At 38.8% G+C, this 19836-nt stretch overlaps 1 protein-coding gene across 9 annotated transcripts in view; it reads right to left on the bottom strand.

Annotated features, from left to right (window-relative positions):
* Positions 1 to 19836, bottom strand: part of CPEB3 (cytoplasmic polyadenylation element binding protein 3) — a 253522-nt gene that overhangs the window by 100670 nt on the left and 133016 nt on the right. For 8 of the 9 annotated variants that reach the window (XM_009214970.4, XM_009214972.3, XM_009214967.4 and 5 more), the window contains 2 exons: positions 5790 to 5957; positions 3870 to 3959 (listed from right to left, as the gene is read on the bottom strand). The exons of the other annotated variant lie outside the window; for it this stretch is intronic. In XM_009214970.4, the coding sequence (XP_009213234.3) occupies positions 3870 to 3959; positions 5790 to 5957 (258 nt within the window). The remainder of the gene's footprint in view (positions 1 to 3869; positions 3960 to 5789; positions 5958 to 19836) is intronic. 9 annotated transcript variants of the gene reach the window in all.

Raw genomic sequence — 19836 nt, 5'->3', positions numbered from 1 at the left:
AAAGACAAACTTCCCATTGTCTCATGCATTTATGAGAGCTAAAAATCAAAACAATTGAACTCATGATGACAGAAAATAGAATGATGCAAGTTACCAGAGGCTGGAAAGAAGGTGGGGGTGGGTGGGCAAAAGTGGGCATGGTTAATGGGTACAAAAACATAATTAGATGGAATGGATAAGATCTGGTCTTTGATAGTACAACAGGGTGATTACAGTCAACAATAATCTACTGCATTTTTTTTTTTTTTTTTTGAGAAGGAGTCTCGCTCTGTCTCCCAGGCTGGAGTGCAGTGGCGCGATCTCGGCTCACTGCAAACTCCGCCTCCCAGGTTCATGCCATTCTCCTGCCTCAGTCTCCCGAGTAGCTGGGACTACAGGTGCCCGCCACCATGCCCGGCTAATTTTTGGTATTTTTTTAGTAGAGACGGGGTTTCACCGTGTTAGCCAGGATGGTCTCGATCTCCTGACTTCGTGATCTGCCCGTCTCGGCCTCCCAAAGTGCTGGGATTACAGCCTTGAGCCACTGCGTCCGGCCTGCTGTGTAGTTTTAAATAACTAAAGTATAACTGGAATGTTTATAACAGAAAGAAATGATAAATGCTTGAGGTGATGGATACCCCATTTACCCTGATGTGATTTTACTTTGTATGCTTATATCAAAATATCTTGGCCAGGCATGGTGGCTCACACCTGTAATCCCAGCACTTTGGGAGGCCAAGGCAGGCGGATCATGAAGTCAGGAATTCGAGAACAGCCTGGCCAATATGGTGAAAACCTGTCTCTACTAAAAATACAAAACTTAGCCGGGTGTGGTGGCACACGCCTGTAGTCCCAGCTACTCGGGAGGCTGAGGCAGGAAAATTGCTTGAACCCAGGAGGCAGAGGTTGCAGTGAGCCGAGATCATACCACTGCACTCTAGCTAGAGCAACAGAGTGAGATGCTGTCAAAAAAAAAAAACAAAGCAAAAAAAAAAAAAAAAAAAAACCTCATGTACTCCATAAATATATTAATATATATCTACTAGGTACCTGTAAAAAATAAAAATTAAAAAAAGGAGCTTTACAAAAAGACAAATACCCCAAAATTAAAATGGATGAAGTATATAGTTAGCAAGATTTAAAAAAAAAAAAGTTGTCAGTTTAGCCATCAGATTGGCAAAGATTGAAAAAGCCTCAATAAAACTTAGTTTTGGGCTTGGCACGGTGACTCATGTCTGTAATCCCAGCACTTTGGGAGACCAAGGCAGGCAGACTGCTTCGGCTCAAGAGTTTGAGACCAGCCCGGGCAACACGGCAAAACCCCGTCTCTGTCAAAAATACAAAAATTAGCCAGGCGTGGTAGGTAGCACATGCCTGTGATCCCAGCTACTCAGGAGGCTAAGGTGGGAGGATCACTTGAGTCCAACAGGTGGAGACTGCAGTGAGCCAAGATTGTGCGCTCCAGCCTGGGCAACAGAGTGAGACCCTGTCTCAAAAAAATGTACATAGTTTTGCAAATTTGGTACTATCAATGGGAACATAAATGTATATGAGCCTTCTTAGTGCATTCTGGCAATCTGTATGAACATGGAAGTTCGCTTCGATAAATTTACCCACAGAGGTAATTATAAAAGGGCAAAAAGTTGAAGGCACAAGGATATAGCAGGATTTATGAAAGAAAGCCACTGGAAGCAACTTACATGCCATCAAGAGGCTTAATTAAATAAACTAAGGTCATTAAGGATAATGTAGGTTTGTTATAGAAAGATGTTAACATTGCTAGGGAGGGAAACGTAGGTTATAAAACAGCATATATAGTATAATTCAAAATTTCACATAAATGTATATATTTATAAAGAGATTTCAGAAGGATATTTAGCAAAATGTATACAGTGATAATCTCAAGTAGAGGTAGATTGGGATAATTTCCTTTAAACATGACCACATACATGTTTATCTTCATTTTTACTTTCTACAGTGATCATCTAATGGCTTTTATCTCAGAATTATTTTTATAACTTTCTCAGCATTTTTTTGTAACTATCACTCTTAGAACTTTTTTTTTTTTTTTTTTTTTTTTTTGAGAGGGAGTCTCACTCTGTCGCTCAAGCTGGACTGCAATGGCGTGATCTCGGCTCACTGCAACCTCTGCCTCCCCGGTTCAAGCAATTCTCTGCCTCAGCCTCCTGAGTAGCTAGGATTACAGGTACCCACCACCACTCCCAGCTAATTTTTGTATTTTTAGTAGAGACAGGGTTTCATCATCTTCACCAGGCAGGTCAGAAAAATATTTTATGCACGTCATTTTATAAAGTATGTTACTTACACCACAATGTGGTGAACACATTCATTCACTGAAAAAACAAAAAAAAAACAAAAAAAAACTACCCTGATGCATCAAATAACTAGCATCGCTAGTAACATATTTCATACGTGTATCATTACATAATATAATACTTGCACCATAGTGTGATGAACATATTCTTTCACCGAAACAATCAGCATGATGATCATCTTTTCTGATAACTATAAACTTAATATTTTTAACTTACAAATTTTTCTGGAATTAACAAAAGATTGTTAAGAATAAGCAACCGCCGGGCACGGGGGCTCATGCCCATAACCCCAGCACTTTAGGAGGCCGAGGTGGGCAGATCACGAGGTCAGGAGTTTGAGACCAGCCTGGCCAACATGGTGAAAACCCGTCTCTACCAAAAATACAAAAATTAGCCAGGCCTGGTAGCGCGTGCCTGTAATCCCAGCTACTCAGGAGGCTGAGACAGGAGAATCACTTGAACCTGGGAGGTGGAGGTTGCAGGAGCCGAGATCGCGCCATTGCACTCCAGCCTGGGCAACAGAGCGAGACTCTGTCTCAAAAAAAAAAAAAAAAAAAACAAGCAACTCTGTATTAACTTATTTTTGTGGGTTATAAAGAGAGTGAGAATTGGAGAAGTACAACTGACAAAGAAACCTAATAAACAGGACATAAAAGGAAGCCACTTGCCTTCCTCAGGTTAAGCTATAATTTGATTCATTTATGAGGCACAGGAAGGACAAGTATTTTCACTCCATCTTTTTGTGCTGGGTAATATTACACAATAATATGTATTAAAAAGCCATTTATCTGAAATGAAATGTATTCTTGAAACCTATCTACAGAATGTAACAAACAAAACCTTTAACCCAAAACATTCTTCTATATAAACCTAGGAACACACCCAAGTGAATATCACCAGTAAAGTTCCCTAGATTCTGCAGAAATGACGAACTATGAACAAAGCAATACATTTTCATGCCCTCATAAATTATCAAATGAACCTCCCCAAAAATCACAGAAGCAGGGTCATACGGAGAGTCTTTTGCTAGTTTGCCCTCCACTCCCAAACAGGCTAAGTCACTTAAGATACAGATGTGGATAAAAATAATTTTGTACAATGCCATTCTTTAGCCACTAGGTTTCCCACGTTTGGGGTTTACAAAATCTATAAAACCATAGGGTTATGGAATGCAAATAAAATCTGACCCTAAATAATCTTTTTCTTTACCATTGCTGACATTCCTCAAAACCCTAGATCTTTTCTTTCAAAATAATGAAAATTAGCAGGAGGCTCATCAACAACAGACTCCCAGGGTCTCACTGTCAATAAAATCGGTGCCATGAAACAATCAGTGTGCTTCTGGGGAAGAGTCTCTAAGTGGAAACATAATACACAAAAGGATGATAAACGTTAAAATGTTTTCCTAATTGGGGGAAAAAATTCAACAGCTATTGAAAAAATTCAATAGCTAAAATTCAACAGCTAAATTCAACAAGTAAAAGGCTGCCTTTTATTGAACTGTCATGCTCTCTCTCCAACAGGCAGGCAGTGGAGACATTCTAAGAGCATTACCTTTAGGAGGAAAATACGACTTGCTTTCAGCTTTGTGAGGCCAGTCTACCACGAGAGGTCCAAACCTGCGAAAGCTGGCAGTGATCTCATCTACAAAACAAAGAAAGAATCTTAGCAAAAGAGAAAAAAATATTGCAATCAGAAAACCAGAATAGCACAAAACATGTCTTTTTAGTTTAAAAAAATGTTTTGAGGGTTGTTTTCTAAAGCATTTTTACAGAAGTGAAACCTACTAAGTGAAATACCATTGCTTGGGTGTACATTTGGTTATTCATTTTTAATCATGAAAAGTGTGTTTCTAACTATAATTCATTTCTTTTCACTGCCAATAAACTTGACATAAAGAATTTGGAAGAAAAATATCTCATATTAAACTAAGGTGACTTCTATGTCAAATAGAAAGATTCTAAAAATAGGAATGTTCTCTGATTTTTAGGAAGAAAGTAAGATACAGAAAATATTTAAAATATGGTTTCACTTGTATGGAACCTCTAAGATTATTTAAGAAATAGATATGATTCTTTTGGTGAGGAGTAGGGGCAATAAGTAGGTAATTCCATTGGGTGATAAGAAAATGTTGACAGCCAATACTATCTTTAATAACTACATATTACATACCCTATATAGAAAATATATCAAAAATTATAGATCAACACATTTATATTTTCCTTCTGACATATGACTCAAAGCAGAGGTTATAACCTGGCTCCTACTCAGGTTCAGGGTACCACTCTCTCAGCCATGATCTTAAGAATTGTCTTGAAGAAAATCTAATCAATAGATGAGATTAACATGAATACAAGAACAATTTGGAGGAAAATAAGCGTTCAGCTATGTATAACTTTAATGTAGTTAGTCTAAAATAACACTACTTTTTGAGACTTTTCTCCTCTCACCATGAAAAAAGGAAATCATGATAAATTAGAAGTGTGTCATAGCCAGAAAAATGCTGGAAAAACAAGACTGTTAGAATATCAGACAGTATTTTTATATCAGACCCAAAGCCTACCGGAACTAGAGTTGTTTTTTGCTTAAGTTAACTTTGTCACAATTTTATTTCATTCATCCTTTCAACAAATATTTATTGACAACTTACTGTGTGCTAAAATAAACTGGCTTTAGGCATAAGTGAACACTCACTTTTGGACTGATAGCATCTCAAAACTATTATTAAGAAAAATTCAAATTCATTTTCATTCTTTTAAAGAGGGGGATTATGCTTTTTAAAATAGGTATTTGTTTTTATTTATTTATTTACTTATGAGACAGGGTTTCACTCTGTCACCCAGGCTGGAGTTCAGTGGTGTGGTCACAGCTCACTGTAACCTCAAACTCCTGAGCTCAAGTGACTTCCCACCTCAGTCTCCCAAGTAGCTGGGAATACAGGCATGCACCACCATACCCGGCTAATCTTTTTATTTTGTAGAGACAGGGTCTTGCTATGTTGCCCAGGCTGGTTTTGAACCCCTGGGCTCAAGTAATCCTCCCACCTTGGCCTCCCAAAGGACTGGGATTACAGGCGTGAGCCACTGCACTGGCCAGTATTTATATTAAAATGTGAGATGGTCTGGTGTGATGGACATAAGCAAAAGCTCTGGAATCTAATTGAATTTGAGTTGTAACTGCACCATCAGCTATATAACCCTGAACAAATTATTTCTCTCTGATCCTCAGTTTCCTTATCTATAAAATGGAGATGCTAGGATATCCTTATAAGATAGCTATGAGGATTAAATGAGATAATGTAACATGAAGTACTTAGTACAATAATAGACTATTACTTTCTAATCTACCAAATAGTCTCACCTCCTATACACTAAGATATAAATGTCCTAAAGTTGACTTGGAGAGGAGAGGCAGGGTCAGAACACACAAAGAACAAACTCAGCCTTTGCAAAATCATTAATGAATGCATAGTACCTTCATCAATATCAGGAGGAAGGCCTCCAACAAACACCTTTCTAGAGTAGCGTTCTACTCGTTCCCCATTTTGACAGCGAGTGGGAGAACTTAAGCCAGATGACAAGGCCTGATCGCCGTGGCTGTCGTCCAGGAAGGCATCTTCAAAGGGAAAGAGAGAAGATCGACCTGAAACAAATGTGGGAGTTTCTATAATTAAAATGATTTTCTAGGACAATAAATGCTCTATTAGAAGCCCTAAGTGCAGAGAGAAGCATACAAAACAAAAGTGTCCTGAGCTGTGACTTTTCCAAGATTACCAGGACTGAAGATTACCAGATCTAGATAACTTTTTATCATCATTTTTGTGTGAGGGTATGCACAGCCTTGGGACGACCAGATTGCTAACTAAAGAAAAAGAATCGTCCAGGTGGGCATGGTGGCTCATGCCTGTAATCCCAGCACTTTGGGAGGCTGAGGTGGCTGCGTCACCTGTGAGGAGTTCGAGACCAGCCTGGCTAACATGGCAAAACCCTGTCTCTACTAAAAATATAAAAATTAGCCAGACATGGTGGTGCATGCCTGTAATCCCAGCTACTCAGGAGGCTGAGGCAGGAGAATCGCTTGAACCCAAACCCGGGAGGTGGAGGTTGCAGTGAGCCAAGATCGTGCCATTGCACTATAGCCCGAGTGACAAGAGTGAAACTCAGTCTCAAAAAAAAAAAAAGCATCAAAATTTCAGTGGTTTCCTTGCTAAAAAATCACTACATTTTACTCATTCAGTCTCTATCATAGCTACTAGGAGTATATTCAGCAGCTTTTTTTTCTTTCTTTAGTCATTTCTTAAAATAAATGGACAAAGTAATCTCTGTCCACAGATTTTTACCTGCTCTTTACAGTATCCTCAGAGGTTTAGTTCTAAAGAGTGGTCCTGATAGCCAAGGGAATACAAAACTGGTGACAGAGGCTGATAACTTCTTTTCTAATAGCAGAACTAAAGATCATCAAGTTTTCCTTGTCATTCCAAGCTACTCCAATTTGGAAATAAACATATGCAATAATAAAGGACAGGGTAAATAAATGAAAACACATAACTTAAGATGTGGGAGTATAAATGTGGATGTGGTTATGAAACCCTTAACCCTACCAATTTAGGCTATATTTTATATCACTCAAAAAATATATACAAAGAAATGAAAAAAGAATTATTTTCATTAACTTTATAGCCAAATAAAGTTTGTAGAGCAAAAGTACCTACCCACTCCACATGACTATAAGAAAGATACCAGCAGTTAGAGTCAGCAGTAAATTTACCAGCAGTAAATGTAATACAATAATGTCATTTGGCATTACAAAATAAAATCTAAATTTAAAATCAAATATATTTCCTGTTTGAGTCAGTGACTTCCTAGTAAAACTTTCCACTAGGTTCCACTCTAAAAATGAATCATTAGAGCACTCTAACTTTTGTGGGGGGGAAAGGAAAATTCCCCTCTAAAGTAAATTCATATACTCTTAAAAAAAAAAAAAAAAAAAAGAGCAGTGTCTTCCCCATTTAGTCTATCCTATCTTTATTTCCCTGAAACCTATGTTTTTTGTGTCACAACAGCCATTCTATCAATAGCCCTTAGAAAAATACTGAACATGTAATTCTTTTACAAAAAAGTTAAAGTTATTAATATAACTCTGGTTATTTCGTGAACAACTCAGTTAGTGTAAGAAAGACACTGTTTTAATGCTAGGAGTTAAATAAAAAGACCAAAGAATTTTTTGTTCAGTTTTCCCCAGCTTAGCTACAAAGAAACAGAACAAAATCTGTCATCTCATGCCACCCATCTTTTTTAGCCTGGCAGCAACAAACAATAGACAGTAAATTCTCATCCCTTGATGTTTGTTTTGATCACTGGGGGTGAAAGAAATACATTTGCAGCAACTATAAGCAAAAAGAGCTTCCCAAAAACATCCAGTGACATTCTCCTAGAGCTGACAGGTTTGCTTTATTCCATAGACCACACTCAGTGAATTACATGCCTACTCAGTGTCAGGCACATGCGCAAATCAGCATTTCCCACTGAGTGTTCCTAACTCCACTTCTTACCTTCAACACTAGTAACATTAGATACTCAGAAAACAAGAGCTGGGGAAGGGGAAAATAAATAAGCTGGGAAAAAAATGCATATGTTATGCCTTTCCACCTCAGAAAATAAAAGGCTATGAAAAGTTCTACAGTAAAGAAACATTAACTGGCCAGGCATGGTGGCTCATGCCTGTAGTCCCAGCACTTTGGGAGGCCGAGGCAGGTGGATCACTTGATTCCAGGAGTTCAAGACCAGCCTGGGCAACATGGTGAACCCCGTCTCTACAAAAAATACAAAACTTAGCCGGGCATGGTGATGCACATCTGTAGTCCCAGCTACTGGGGAAGCTGAGGTGGGAGGATCACTGGAGTCCAGGAGGTAGAGGTTGCAGTGAGCTGAGACCGCACCACTGCACACCAGCCTGGGTGACACAGTGAGACCCCGTCTCAAAAAAAAAAAAAAACATTGCCGGGCGTGGTGGCTCACGCTTTTAATCCCAGCACTTTGGGAGGCCGAGGCGGGCAGATCATGATGTCAGGAGATCAAGACCATGGTGAAATCCCGTCTCTACTAAAAATACAAAAAATTAGCCGAGCGTGGTGGTGGGAACCTGTAGTCCCAGTTACTCGGAGACGCTGAGGCAGGAGAATGGCATGAACCCAGGAGGCGGAGCTTGCAGCGAGCCAAGATCGCGCCACTGCACTCCAGCCTGGGCACAGAGCAAGACTCTGTCTCAAAAAAACCAAAAAACAAAAAACAAAAAAAACCAACATTAACTTACGCCAGCGTTACCCAGATGTTAAAGTAACCCTTCACTATACAAAACTCAGTGGAAAACACTTGAGGAAATATTCACCCATATTTCAGTGACACCGAACAAATAAGATACTTCCTTGCCAAAGAAATCACAGTCTGGTGGGGGAGAGAGGCGAGTACATAAATAATTATAAAACAGATACGCTAAGAGAAGACTTTACCAAGTGACACAAGAGCACAATTTACTACCCTTCTGGAGATGGGCGGGGAGAGATTTTTAGAGTATTTTCACAGGAGGGCAATTTTGAGCAGAATCTTGTCAGAATGGGAATTTCTGAAGTAAAAGAACAAGAAGCCACAGAGCAAGTACTGTCAAAACAGCTCTTGATCTTTCCCTCCAAAATTGCTCCTTCTCTAGTAGTCCCTAAACTCTCAATAAAAATGCTGATTATCCGCACTGGATTCAATCCAGAAACCTAGAAATCATCCTTGGCATCTCCCTTTCTCTTACACTCCATGTCAAATCCATCTCTTGAATTAGTCTGCCAATTCAAGCAGACTAAATAGTCTGTTTAGTCTACTGACTTTTACCTTGTACCCCACAATGCTTTCTCCACAAAACAGCCAAAGGTACCATTGTCAAACATTAATTTGAACACGTAAGCACACTCCTCATCCCATCCTCAAAAGCCCTCAATGATTTCCCATTACTTTTTGGATAAATTTTTTAAAAATTACTGTCAACTGTAAGGCCTCTGCACACCTCTTCTACATCACAGTTGCTGCCTCTCCCTCTTGCTCACTAACTGCCAATCACACAGACCTCTTTCGTATTTCCGATTATTCCTCCTTGCTGCAGGCCATAAGGACAATGTGTTCCCTCTACCTAAAACAAACATACCCTTTTCAACTCTCCAATTTTCTAATTAATTCCTACTAATTCTTCAGGTCTCAGCTGAAAAGTCTTCCTCAGGTCAAACTCTCCTAAGCCTTTAGATTAGGTTAGATTCCCTTTTCTATCCACACACAGCTCCCTGTACTTCTCCTTCCTAACACTTTCCCCAAGGACCATTATACCATTTGGATGCGTTTTTATTGAGTATCTCTTTCCCTAACCCTATTAAATTGAAAACTCTATTAGGATGGGACCAATTTAGTCTTGTTCACCACTGTATCTTCCTGCCCTAATTAGGTCACATAAAAGGCACACCAAAAATGTTAAATGTGAGGCAGCATCCAGGGAAGGAAAACAGTATGTGCAAAAGCATGTGGCTGCAAATCTATGACGAAACACAATACACAGGTGTGAGAATGACAGAGATGTAATCATGTCCTAGAAAACTGAGACCTTTCCTATTGCTTTTTTTTTTTTTTTTTTTTTGAGACGGAGTCTCGCTCTATCGCCCAGGCTGGAGTGCAGTGGCGCAATCTCGGCTCACTGCAAGCTCCGCCTCCCCGGTTCACGCCATTCTCCTGCCTCAGCCTCCTGTGTAGCTGGGACTACAGGCGCCCACCACCACACCCAGCTAGTTTTTTTTTTTTTTGTATTTTTAGTAGAGACGGGGTTTCACCGTGTTAGCCAGGATGGTCTCGATCTCCTGACCTCGTGATCCACCCGTCTCGGCCTCCCAAAGTGCTGGGATTATAGGCGTGAGCCACCGTGCCTGGCCTCCTATTGCTTTTATTTGGTCAGGCATTAATGTTCTACATTACAAAATGGAAAAAATTATTTTCCCATTTTTCGAATTTAATATTTATTTGAATACTGGTTTTTTTTGTTTTGTTGTTGTTGTTGTTGTTGTTGTTGTTTTTTGAGACAGAGTCTCGCTCTGTCACCCAAGCTAGAGTGCAGTGGCACAATCTTGGCTCACTGCCACCTCTGCCTCCCAGGTTCAAAGGATTCTCCTGCCTCAGCCTCCCCAGTAGCTGGGATTATAGGCATGTGCCACCACACCCGGCTTATTTTTCTATTTTTAGTAGAGACAGGGTTTCGCCAAGTTGGCCAGACTGGTCTCGAACTCCTGACCTCAAGTGATCTGCCTGTCTCTGCCTCCCAAAGTGCTGGGATTACAGGTGTGAGCCACTGTGCCCAGCTCTAATACTAGCTTTTTTTGAACTACACTAACTCCATAGAGACCATGATATTCTCACCCAATCGATCTTCTGTCCTGTCAGAATGACTTCTCTAAGATATCTATGACCATGTTAGTCCTCTAACCAAAATCCTACCATAACTTCTATTACTTCCACCAACATTTTGAACTTAGGGAGGGGGTGGATGAGGTGAGAGTCTGAAGAAATCTATGACTGTCCAGATGAGACATGAGGAAGTCTTGAATCGGAGCTGTGAAAGAGAAGAAGCAGATGTGGAAGACATTCTGGCACAAAAAGAACTTTCTGCATGGTCAACATAACCACAGCTCAGAGTATTTTGGCAAAGAAAACAAAATCAAGAGTTGTAAAAATTTGGACAGTTTTATTAAGTGGTTATGGGTAATTAAGAAATTTCCCAAGGTTTTAAAACCAAACCTCTGTCTATTAGCATTGAGAGTACTAGAGACTTTAGCAATACAATAAAGTTGCCCTTGGAAATGAAACTGCTAAGAACTAACGCATAAATGATATTTCTCTAAGTGTGGGTAATAATTAAGAATATAGGTATGAGACCCCAGTCGCTAGATCTACTAATCTGAATCTGTGGGGGTCAGGCTTGAAAATCTGAATTCACACAAATTTCCCCAGTGATTCCTATGCTCAAGTTTAAGAATCACTGAGGTGGAGATTATTTGTCTGCTACAGGCAGCCATTGAAAGAGATATTTTGTGTGAAGTATACGCAGCCCTGGGAAATATCCAAGTTCAATCAAGTTAAGGAAAGTATATTCTCAACACTGGAATGTAAAATCTATAACCTACTCATCCTTACTGTAACGTGACTGCCTGAAGTGTTGGCAGAACAAAAAGTCTGCAGAGAGGATTTAAAAGACAGAATTGTAGAGTAAGAGCTTGTAGTGTTTACCCAGTGCAGACCAACAGGAGATACGATAACTTTATCATACTATGTAGGCTTATTCCTCCAGGGGACAGAATGGTTCACCTGGTATTTCCAGAGCTTGAAAATAATCTATTTCCCTCTGCTCACTCTCTCTCTCATTTTTTTTTTTAAATATAGAGATGGGGTCTCACTAGGTTGCCCAGGTTGGTCTTGAATCCTGGGCTCTAGTGATCTTCCTGCCTGGGCCTCCCAAAGTGCTGGGATCACAGGCATGAGCCACCGCTTCTGGCCCCTATGCTCTTATTATAAGCTCTTGAAGGACTATTGTTAAATTCAGGACTCTGCTATTGTGAAGGGGTGATTCTTGAGCTTGTAGACAGTCAGTTACTGAAATTTTATTTCTATATACATCCAGCTCATGAGAAAACAGTGGTATTCTGATTTGTCCAGTAATCCCTTGTGAGGGTGGTATTCATGCATTCATTTGATTGGCATAAATCCATCTCCAAAACAAATCATCCCGGAGAAGTCGGGAAAATTTTAGTTCCTGGACATGTGTTACTAGAAACTGAAAATTTAAGAGGCTGCACCTAAATAGTGCCCCAAGAGGAGTCTTGCTTCACTAACTAGCATCTCTCTGACATATTTCTTTTTTTTAAGGAAAACATTTCCAATACCAAAATGTGTTAAGCAAGCCACATTACTTATCAAAAATTATATTTCTATGTGAGGAGAATATAAACCTGCTTTAGAACACCATGATACTGCCACATAAAATATGTATATTCAATATTTCAATAAAAGCAGGAGAAAGGTTTCTCAAATGCTGCAAGTTGGCCATTTGGCTTTCCACCAATGGTCTGGTTCTCTGATATCTATTTCAATGACTATCTACAATTAGTTTTTGGTCCAGTAATTGGACAAATCATCTCTGAATGTGGAGATGGCTTAAAACCAAACGAGCTTGTAGGAAAAGTGCCAAATAGAAGACTTGCAAAGCATTAGTTAAGCATGGAAGGCTTGTCCAAGATAATTCCTCCCCAGAAGGTTCCCTTTCCTTCAGCAAATGATGGAAAAACAAAAGTCTATTGGCCAAACTATGCTGTCAAAGCTGCTGGGACCTCACCTCTGAGCTCCCACCAAGGCCTCTGCCATCACTCCAGCAGCTCCAGGGTACCTCTGGCCCAGCACTTCTATTCCAAGCCTGACTCTTTTCATTTTAGTCTTGCAAGTAGCTCAGAAATCAGTCACTTTGCGGGTTTAAGAAAAAGGAATTATGAGGCATAACTCCCTCATAAAATACATATATATTCCCTAGAAGTCAAGATAGTTTCCAGCCTAGTGTCCAGTATGTGATTTTGAACAAAAAACATTTCACTTATGGTCTCATTTGCATAATGAAAGAGTTTAACTAGATGACAGGCTTTCAGATCCCTGGGGACAGGAGAATCCCTTTTATTACACAGAAATCTTACATAAATATAGATTTACTTCATATTAATATCTGGTATTTCTTAGGCATCACAAACTTAATGTGTTTACAAGTGAACTTTTGACATCTACCTTAAACTTATTCTCTCCCAGTCCCATTTCAATATGTGGCATTACAATTAACCCAATCACTCAAGCCAGAATCTCAAAATCATTTCTGAGTTTTCCTTCTTATTTACTCTCCAAGGTTAATTCAGCAACCTGACACCATCTGTTAAATGCCACTGTTGATCCCATTCTCCAAGATATATCTTTAATTTGTTCACTTCTCTCCAACTCCACGGCCATCACCCTATCCTAACTATCCTCATCTCATGCTTAATATCACCTCCTAACCAGGCAACCCACTTCTCTTTCCACTCCACTCCAAACAGCAACCAGATGTGCTCTTTTAAAAAACATAAATCCAATCATTTGACCTTGCTTTAAAGCTTCAAAGATTTCCTCTTGTACTTGGACCAAGTTCAAAATCCTTACCAGGAGCTAATGTCCAGCAAGATTAGATTCTCTTTCCTTCCTCCAAACTCATCTTAAGACATACTCCTCCATCACCTACCAAGTATCAGCCATTCTAGGCTTCCTCAAAGTAAGCCCTTTCTTGCCTCAAGCCTTTTTTTTTTAAAGAAACATGACTTTTTCAAAATATAATTCTCATATTATACAATTGATCCATTTAATCCAAATTGATCCATTTAATCCATTAGCAGTCCCTCTTCGTTTTCCCCCAATCTCTCAGCCCTAGGCGACCACTAATCTCCGTTTTGTCTCAATACATCTGTCTATTCTGGACACTTCATATAAACGGTATCATACAAATATGTGACTTTTGAGATTGGCTTCTTTCACTTAGTGTAATGTTTTCGAGGTTTATGTTGTAGCATGTATCTGTACTTTGCCTCAAGCCTTTTACAAATGCAGTTCCTTCCACCTTCCCCTTTTAAACTAGCTATCTGTCTCATAATACCTGAAATTCCCTTTAAAATATTCCTGGGGAGAAAGGGAAGAGAATACATGAAACAAAACTGGCAAAAATGCTGATAATAATTGAAGCTGATGATGGATATATTGGTGGTCATTAAAGTATTCTATATTTGTATATATTTGAAAATTTCCTTAATAATAAAAAAAAAAAGTTTTAGATAGCTGTCCCTCCATCCTTTCAGTTTGTTTAAATATCACCTCTTCAGAGGTGACCTCCCTACCTTGGAGGGACTCCCCTATTCTTTTCTGCCTAGTATTTATCACGACTGTTAAGAATAAAAATATTAGTTTCACTTATTTATTGTCTCTCTCCCTACTAGAGTGACCATTAAGCAATGTCAGAGACCACATCTGGAGTCTAGTACAATATAGGTATGAAAACACTTAATGAGCAAAATTTGGGTGTAAGGCCCAGAAAATCCCTCCTTCAGTCTTTCTTTTGGTCCCTCCCAGATTAACTTCCCATAAAAGTGAAAAACTAGTCATCTTCCCCTCACTATTGTCTGTGCTCAAATTTTCCTATTACTATGAGCAGTAACATTTTCAGATATTATAACCATGAACATTCAGAAAATTCTCCGATTCATGTCCATGTTTTATTCTAGAATCATCCATACCCTTAAACAAGCAAGCTCATACAACTGGATTTGAATTAGCAGGATGGTATGCTTCTAGCATGGTCTCACTGGAATAGCTGATCTCTCTTCCCTTAAGCAGGCTTTTGACAGAAATACTCAACTTCAACTCAGCACACAAGTTTGTCTGATTGGATTTTAGAACTTTTGTTATCAATTAAGTAACCAATTAATATCAATATATTTTTATGAACTAAATATATGCAGGAGTACATTTATAGCAGTAGCTCTAATCATTCTTTGTATTTTTCCATTTGCATTGTTAAAAGGACCTTTTATATTCTCCTTACTGATCTATAACTAGGAAATTCTGTTAAACATCAAAAATACTGGCATGAGCCAGGTATGGTGGCTCACGCCTATAATCCCAGCACTTTGGGAGGCTGGGGTGGGCAGATCCCCTGGGGTCAGGAGTTTGAGACCAGCCTGGCCAACAAGGAGAAATCCCATCTCTACTAAAAATACAAAAACTAGCCGGGCATGGTGGTGCGTGCCTGTAATCCCAGCTACTCCGGGGGGCTGAGGCAGAAGAATTGCTTGAACTTGGGAAAGCGGAGGTTGCAGTGAGCCGAGATCACGCCACTGTACTCAAGCCTGGGCAATGAAGCGAGACTCCATCTCAAAAAGCAAAAAACAAAAACAAAAATACTGGCATAGCCAACATGTCTACTTATGGACAAGAGTGTCACGGAGACCATAAAAACTCATACTCATGTAAATGAAAAGCACAATATAAATATGTAGGCAAAAATCTTAAATGACACTACCTGGTAGACTAGTTGTATTTTCTCATTTGCATTGTTAAAAGGACCTTTCATATTCTCCTTACTGCTCTATAACTAGGAAATTCTGTTAAACATCAAAAATACTGGCATAGCCAACAAGTCCACTTATGGACAAGAGTTTCATGGAGACCATAAAAATTCATTCTCATGTGAAATGAAAAGCACAGCATATATTAAATGTGTAGGCAAAAGTCTTTTTTTTTTTTTTTGAGACAGAGTCTCGCGCTGTGTCACCCAGGCTGGAGTGCAGTGGCGCGATCTCGGCTCACTGCAAGCTCCGCCTCCCGGGTTCACGCCATTCTCCTGCCTCAGCCTCCGAGTAGCTGGGACTACAGGCGCCCGCCACCTCGCCCGGCTAGTTTTTTTTTTGTATTTTTAGTAGAGACGGGGTTTCACCATGTTAGCCAGGATGGTCTCGATCTCCTGACCTCGTGATCCACCCGCCTCGGCCTCCCAAAGTGCTGGGATTACAGGCTTGAGCCACCGCGCCCGGCCAGGCAAAAGTCTTAAGTGACACTACCTGGTAGACTAGTTTCTAACAGCGGTTGTAGTTATATAGGAAGACACATATTAAAGCTTATCAAAGGCAGAATACTACCAAAGAAAAATGGTAAGATTCTTTGGTGTGATTCTTATTCCACAAATGAAATCAAGGTTTGTCTACTGGAACAAAATAAAAATAGATATAAATTGGGTATTTTTAAACTATACATAACTGATATTTATTTTCAAATCTTATTCTTTCACATATAATTCTTCTCATTTCTCATTATTACTGCTTCAACTACATTACTAGAAGCACTTGGTTTGCTAAGAGTCCACCTTCAATGCCCCCATCCAAGCCTTGAGCTGATGTTCAAGTTATCTCCTGCTTTCATTACTTTATCATAAAACTCTCTTTCTAAAGCCTGACAATATCTGTGTCCAGGCATTTCACCTTCTGTTTCAAAAACATTCATTAAGGCAGCATAGATCGTCTTACCACCAGCTTCTCCTCTCCAGCTGGCCCCACAGCATACACTCAGAGATATGTACTCTAAGCATCTGGTCATGGCAATCTCATCTTTAAGCTTTCTTCTAAGGAGAAATACATACTAGAATGTCTTGCTTCCCATTCCTATTCCATTATCCAAATAGGTCCTGAAATTCTACTTATCCCAGGAAACTTTTCACACTTATCAGGAGAGGTGTAAAAGTCCACTGGCCAATAGAACTCAAAACTTTCACATACATTACATTCCCTTTTTTTCTGTTCCTAGAAAATTTACCAACATGGCCAGGTGCGGTGGCTCATGTCTGTAGTCCCAGCATGTTGGGAGATGTGCAGATGGCTTGAGGCCAGGGGTTCAGGACCAGCCTAGCCAATATGGTGAAACCCCATGTCTACTAAAAATACAAAAATTAGCCAGGTATGGTGGTGCAAGCTTGTAGTCCCAGCTCCTTGGGAGGCTGAGGCAGAAGAATCGCTTGAACCCATTAGGCGGAGGTTGCAGTGAGCCAAGATTATGCCACTGCACTCCAGCCTGGGCGACAAAGTGAGACTCTGTCTCAAAAAAAGAAAAAAATTTACCAATGTGTTTATGTAACACGCAGAAAATGAGCTATAGCTCCAGTTCTATTCCTAATCATAGGTAGAGGGAAGTAACATACATCAGCAAGCTTAATTTTTATGCTTTTTGGGCAAGTCTAAATGTTAATTAGAGGAAAGGGATCAAAAATTAATTTAATCCCTGATCACATGAAAAAATAAGCATGAGGAAGTCTGCCAAATTCTCAGAAGTATATTATGCAGAGTTGGCTCAAATGAATACATTTCAGAGAATGAGCGTTCTAGATATGAGATCTAGACATACTTCATCCCATATGGTTATATCATTACATTTAAGGAAGATGACTTCTTTTTTAGCTTTGGAAATGAAATACTTATTGAAAACATGGACAAAACATTTTCTGTCCATTCTTTTTTATTACAGAAAGCCAACATTCAGTCTTTTAGCATTTGTGCTTCTCTCTTTCTCTCTCTCATCATTCTCTTCTTCATCTATACCTATCAAACTGCAGAGCAAGAGCAGGGACCAAGTCATTCTAGGAAATATTTAGTATAGCACCTCATACTAAGAAGACAGTGACTTCTGAGAACAAGAAAATCAACCTCACAAATAGATAGGGAGAAAGTAAAATGAAAAAAGGATGAGTATTTTTTTCAGAAGCTTGGAAACTATAGGTGACTTTATATTCTTGATGTATAGTATTAATATGCTATTATTTATAAAAATAAAATAATTTTTAAAAATATGATGCCACACTCTGCTCTGCATAAATGTAGGGTGTTATTTCAAAATAATCCTTATCAATAAGCACTTAATAAGTGCTAACTATACATACGGCCCAGTGTTAGGCACTAAAGACAACTATCCTCAAAGAACTTATCCCAGTTGAAGAATCAGGGCATACAGAAAAGGCAGGAAAAATGCAAGACAACAGAATCAGAGGAAAACACGGTCTGTAAGAAACTGGGGAAGGCTTCCTGGAAAGGGTTAGGTTTGAACTAGTAAAATAAGGATAGTCCTTAGATACATAGATGAGAGGAAGGGTGACCTGTATGGCCAGACAGTGGGAAAGCAAATAGATTGGTCAGGGGAAGATGAGGTGAGAAAAATGAGGATAATGACGTTGGTAAAAGAGGCAGAGGCCAGATCATGGGGACCCTGAATTGACAATGGGGTTGACATAGACAAAGTGGTGTTTCAGAAAGATGAAGTTGTAGAAATGGAACAGGAGAAACAAAAATAGCAGAAATGAGAAGGACAAAACCTGAGAAAACGAGAGGGAAAAACTTGAAAAGATCTGGTGACTGATTAGCACGTGAGAAGAGGAAAAGTCAGTCCCTGCTGTCTTTTCTCCAGATGGTGTCTATTTTCTATATAAAATAGTCCATTTCCTTTTTTTCCTGACAGTGATCATTTTTCTAGCAACATGAAACAAATATGGTACAAAATATGTCTTAATAACATTATTTCTAGGCTTTAACTTTTTTAAATTTAAAAAGAAGGCAATAAAATTTAATGATATTTATTTCCATGGATAGAAAATAATCATTTACACAAATGTTTTTCCACATGATGATGAAAAGCAAAAGGACTGTATGATCCACTGTACATACATATTAGCTTCTGCCAATAGTCACTCATTCAACAAATATTTGCTGTGAAAGAAATGATAAAAGTACTGTTTGGATAAGCATAGGCAGAAAATATTTGTAATATTTTTTTAAATAGCATAATAAAATACTCTGAATTTAGCATCATTATCTTCTCTTCATGACTCAACTACAAAGTCAGAGACAGCCTGATGAATGGTAAACATCAGCAAATAAAGAGCCAAAAGACACAGATTGTGATCTTGACTCTGGCTTTAACTTGGTCACATAGCAAGTCAATTACTACTTCTCCTTCAGCTTCTGCAAATGAGCACCAAAGTAACTTACATTTCTGGAATACTTTTAATTTACATGGATAGCTTTTCATTTCCCTTTTTTTTTTTTTTTTAAACTAGAACTTTACTAATACTCTGAAGTAGGACAAGACTGGTTTTATTACCTCATAATTTACAGATAAGCATACCAAATCTAAATGATAAGTCAGTGATTACAACCTACGTGTCTGACCCTAAGTCCCATATGCTTTCTACTACATCCGGCTTCTCCTAGCTACTTCGTAAAATTATTTGAAAAAACTACAGATATAGGAAATGCTTTAGAACAGTTACAGCATTACACAAATGAAAGTCGTATTGCTTCGTTTGGGTATAACCAGGAGAGAATGCAGGTTTTATGGGGACCAAAGCCTATTTTGGGGTCCCTCTTTAAGAAAAAGAACACAAAAATTAGGTAGACTTTGGAAGGAGTCTAAGCAAGTGAGAGGCTCTGAAACTTAAGCTTCATTTACCTCCGGGGTAAATCTGACTCTGAATATAACAGGAAAAAATTCACCAGCCAACCTAATAAGATCAAAAATTGCCCTCCAAAACCAAGTTCTGCCTTCCAAGTTGTATGAAAAGAACACAATGAATACAGGGCAGAAAAATACATATGCTTGGCCTTTATTTCCTCATGTTTATTCACAATAAGCTATATAACAAAAAACTTTAAGGAGAAATAGTCTTTGCTATATCTTTTTTATAATTAAAAGAACAAATTACCAACTAACAACAAAAAGTAATTTTAATGAGAGTGATAAATTATTTTGCTAAAATAAGATAGAACATCACACCATATAATAATTATTGTTTTACACACACACAGGTATAAATACACACACACATAAACACACTCATATTTACTCACAAT

This window comes from Papio anubis, chromosome 11, assembly GCF_008728515.1.
Source record: "Papio anubis isolate 15944 chromosome 11, Panubis1.0, whole genome shotgun sequence".
Taxonomy (NCBI): domain Eukaryota; kingdom Metazoa; phylum Chordata; class Mammalia; order Primates; family Cercopithecidae; genus Papio; species Papio anubis.
Note: the sequence above shows the minus strand (reverse complement) of the source record. Positions and strands in the feature narration are given on the sequence as shown.